Source organism: Empidonax traillii, unplaced genomic scaffold (assembly GCF_003031625.1).
Source record: "Empidonax traillii isolate 1590-97213 ecotype Southwest subspecies unplaced genomic scaffold, ASM303162v1 scaffold205:size1172791, whole genome shotgun sequence".
Lineage (NCBI taxonomy): Eukaryota > Metazoa > Chordata > Aves > Passeriformes > Tyrannidae > Empidonax > Empidonax traillii.
The window spans coordinates 971,711-976,204 of NW_020955398.1; the positions used below are offsets into that span (position 1 = coordinate 971,711).

The 4,494-nt window shown below is 49.6% G+C and overlaps 1 protein-coding gene across 4 annotated transcripts in view; it reads left to right on the forward strand.

Annotated features, from left to right (window-relative positions):
* Positions 1–4,494, forward strand: part of TMEM150C (transmembrane protein 150C) — a 31,541-nt gene that overhangs the window by 11,936 nt on the left and 15,111 nt on the right. For 3 of the 4 annotated variants that reach the window (XM_027887266.1, XM_027887265.1, XM_027887268.1), the window contains exon 2: positions 1,809–1,943. In XM_027887266.1, coding sequence (XP_027743067.1) covers positions 1,937–1,943 — 7 coding nt within the window. In that variant the 5' untranslated portion in view covers positions 1,809–1,936. Of the gene's footprint in view, positions 1–1,019; positions 1,327–1,808; positions 1,944–4,494 lie in introns of those variants that run through there. The other variant, XM_027887267.1, reaches the window with a different exon arrangement.

Here is a 4,494-nt window from a genome sequence, read left to right on the forward strand (position 1 = left end):
GAAGGATCACTTCCCTGCTCCTGCTGGCCACACTGTTCTTGATGCAGGCCAGGATGCCATTGGCCTTCTTGGCCACCCGGGCACACTGCTGGCTCATGTTCAGCCTCCTGTCGATCAGCACCCCCAGGTCCCTTTCTGCCTGGCTGCTCTCCAGCCACTCTGTGCCCAGCCTGTAGCGCTGCAGGGGGTTGTTGTGGCCAAAGTGCAGGACCCGGCACTTGGCCTTGTTGAACTTCATCCCGTTGGAGTCAGCCCATCTCTCCAGTCTATCCAGGTCTCTCTGCAGAGCCCTCCTGCCTTCCGGCAGGTCGACACTCCCTCCCAGCTTGGTGTCATCCGCAAATTTGCTGATGATGGACTCAATCCCCTCATCTAAATCATCAGTAAAGATGTTAAACAGGACTGGGCCCAGCACTGACCCCTGGGGGACACCACTGGTGACCGGCCGCCAGCTGGATGCAGCCCCGTTCACCAGCACTCTCTGGGCCCGGCCCTGCAGCCAGTTCCTGACCCAGCACAGAGTGCCCCTGTCCAAGCCATGGGCTGCCAGCTTTTCCAGGAGTACATTATGGGAGACAGTGTCAAAGGCTTTGCTGAAGTCCAGATAGACACATCCACAGCCTTTCCCTCATCCACCAGGTGGGTCACCTGATCGTAAAAGGAGATCAGGTTGGTCAAACAGGATCTGCCCCTTCTAAACCCATGTTGGCTGGGTCTGATCCCTTGTTCATCCTGTAGCTGCTGTGTGATTGCACACAGGATGATCTGCTCCATAACTCTGTCAGGCACCGAGGTCAGGCTGACAGGCCTGTAGTTACTAGGGTCAGCCTTGCATCCTTTTTTATGGATTGGGGTGATATTTGCCAACTTCCAATCATATGGGACCTCCCCAGTGAGCCAGGACTGTTGGAAGATGATGGAGAGTGGCTTGGCAAGCTCTTCTGCCAGCTCCCTCATTACCCTAGGATGGATCCCGTCTGGTCCCATAGAAACAGCTCAAATTGGTGCCTTCAGGGAGGGACCCTGAACCAAGGAATCCCCGTGCTTTCATATTCTCACAATCTGTTCCAATTGTGGTGTTTACTCTGGGGTCTTCTCACTGTTCATTTGGAATGTACAGAGTCTCTGGCTGACCGGCCATCCCTGGCCAGCACCACAGGTCTCTGTGCCCTTTGTCAGGCAAAGGGTTGGTGCCAGGTCATGGCCCCTTGCCTGGGGCTCCAGCCATTTCCCTCCACCCAGGGCACACCCTGCAGCTCCTACTGCAGCTGCAGAATGAGCTACTGGCACTGTGTGTATTCCTCAATATCTGCCCTTGGAGAGGTGGTAAGGCGTCTGCCCTGAGATGTGGGCAGTCCAGCACACACTGGGAGCATTCACTGGGGACTGGTTGCCACCTGACTTGTGCAGCCCCTGAGGTCATGAGGAGCCAGAATGGCTGAACTTGCAGTCCGTGCTCCCAGGCAGAATGGGATCCCTGGGGCAAACAGACACACAGCACCTGCAAAATGTTGTGCTCCTCAGCTCACCCTGGCTGCTCCTGGCTGGTTTCACTGTCTGCTGACCCAGCCCTTTCCATCTGAACTGGATGAGTACCTTACCCAGCTCCTGCCTCTGCCTCCTTTGCCTGTTTGCAGGCTGAGGGCCACGACTGCCCAAGCCCTGCTCATGGTACGAGTGGGACCTCATAGAAGTCAGTGTTGCCTCTCGTGTAGGTGCGTGGGTCAGAGCACAGCGCTGTCAAAGCCTGCAGAACCTTTTGGTCCAATGGTGACAAATCATGTTAATTTTTCTTCTATAACATCCAGGAATGTGGCCTTGAAGCAGGGTGAGCCTGGTCTGTACAACGCCAGATGCGAGAGGGGCAGAGCCAGCCCAGAAGAGTCCACAGTCAATGTCTCTGGCTGTAACACAGCAGTTCAACACTGGTTGCTAAATGGCCTGTAAGTACTCATGTGTGGCAGCATGAATCAGAATATGCTCTTCACTTCTTGAAGGACAGGAGGGACCCAGCAGTGCTGCAGGAGTATCTCTGGGTCAGACAATCTGTCAGTCACGTGGTCTTCTTCCCAAGGCACTCAGGATATATATATGTGCATATATGTAAGTCTATACATATTTAGGGAATTGATAACAAATTAACTCTACGCTACTGCAGGAGACCTGGGGGAAACTTGGAGGGCCGATGTGGGCAAGCGGATAATAATACGTCCTTTTCTGCCCCCTGCTTTTTGGTGACTAGAAGGTTTCATTTCCTGTCTCCAATAGGCTTATGTTGGACAGAGCATTTCATTAGCCCACTGAGTGCATTCACAGTGTGTGAGATGAGACAAGAAACATGCATGGATGTTGCTGTGGGTGAAAGCATTGCCTCTCAACATCATTGCAGGGTTACTGAAGCATCTCCTGCTTCCCCCATGCACAACCCAGAGATGTCTTTACCTTTTCCCATTCCTCTCATACAAATAAATGAAAATGGCATTTCTGCACATCCGTGAGACGGTAGGTGGGTACCTGGAGCAAGCAGAACATCATACCCTGCTGACAGAGGGGGTCATTTCTTTTCCTGTTACCCCACCATTTTGTTATGTATTTACAAGACTCTGTCACATCTTATCTCTCTCATTGTGTGCTCACGCTGCAAACCTTGAGATAAACCTGAAAATGCTCTGCTTTGTTATGTTGGCATTTGTGACTTGTGGGTGGCAGGTTATGTAATATGCTGGTTTGTATCCACTCACAGTGATTAGGTATCAAGTGACTGTGGTTATTTTTGCTTTTAAAAGCAACAGAGAGCTATAGTGGGCTCCCCCAATAGACAAACTGTATTTGTTTCCCTTTCTTCCTGACTGGCAGCAATTCTTTATGAGTTCTTCTATGTTTTGAACAGTGTCCTCCTTCTCCCAGTGCTTATGGCTTTGTATCTGTTCTCTGAAATAACTCAGTGGCCTTGTGCTGTGAAATGCAGTAGACTTGCTCTGGCTTATTAAGCATTTGAAATGCATCTGGTTGCTCTACTCTTAAAAAAGATGTATGTTAATATGGTAATTTTGTCCTTCCTTACATTCATGTTCTCTGGTGAAAACAACTTCAGGAAGAGTCTGTAACTTTGCTTGGCAGATGAAATTAAGATGTCCACATTAAATGAACCTTGATCAAGCAGCAGTATATGTTTGGTGAGCTGCCTGCAGTAATTGAAGTGTGTACGTTAGAGGAATGGAAGCTTAATTGGTTAAAGGTGTGTAATGGGGTAACGGTAATATAAACAGAGCAAATAGCTGACAGTCTGAGCAGATTTAGACATAAAAACGGAATTGGAGATAAGGAACTAAGCCTGCATTAAGAGAAATTCTCAAGAAAAACACTGGGGCTGTACTAATGTGAAACCCTTTGCAGTTCTGGACTCTGACCCATATTAGCTGGTAGCAGGAGCACACCTCGACAGGGTTTTTGCAATGCTGGTGTGAGAGCATGTGTCAAGAGGGATTGGAAAACCACAGTGCGAGCTTTTGAGGAGATGGACTGATTCTGGCTGGGGTCAGCTGTGAATTTTTATTAGGCTTGTGAATCCGTTACAGCATGAGGGATTTCTGTTGCTGAAGGCCTTCCTGTATAAGCCTTAAAAATGGAAGACAAATGGGTGTGGGCAATTACCAACTGCTTCTTGGTCACAGTGTGTTTATTTGGGAAAACATGGGTTGGCAGGGATGGCTGTTATTGCCAGCTGGAGTTGACTGCTCAGATTTGGCATCACTGGTCACGTCAACAATGCAGAACAGAGCTGTGGAGAGGAAGGTTGGCTTTATGTCATCCCCATGGAGCAATTAACTGTCAAAGAATTTGTTTCTACATTTCCCACAAAGAATTTAGGTTATATTTGCTATTGCTCTTGGCATTTTACTTTGGCTAAACCATTTGCTGTGGTTTACAGAGGAGGCTGATGCTTGGGTTCGTTATTCTCTTGTTCCTGGCTGCTGTGAGAGGTGCTGGTCTTAGTGTGCATGGAGGTCTCCTGGCTCAAAGACACAAACACTGGGGACATCCCTGAAAAAGACAGGTTAACCCAAAGGCAACTGCTGAGAATGATATCTGCTGAATGTTAATGCAGAGCTGGGCAGGTTTGGCCCATGCTGTGGTTTCACCTTTGCAAGAAGTTGAGGTTACGTGTAATTTTGTTCCTGGCACCTGAGTAACACAGCAGGGAGTAAATGAGAAACGTTCAGGGGCTGAGCTCTGGTTTTAAACCATCCTCTGCCGACATGGGGATGCTATAACATATTCAAGCATGTTTGGGCTGTGCCAATGGCCAGCACTGAAAGGTGTTCACTGAGCTCTGGTGAAGACCTGGCCCTACACAGGTCCTTGTTGTTCTCCCTAGAAGTGCTGTTCTCTCTCCTCAGTGCAAACCCAACTGGCTGTAATGAGGTGTGTGCTTGGGGGGGGGGGGGGGGGGGGGGGGGGGGGGGGGGCTGTTTCTCCAGGTGTTTCCTATTA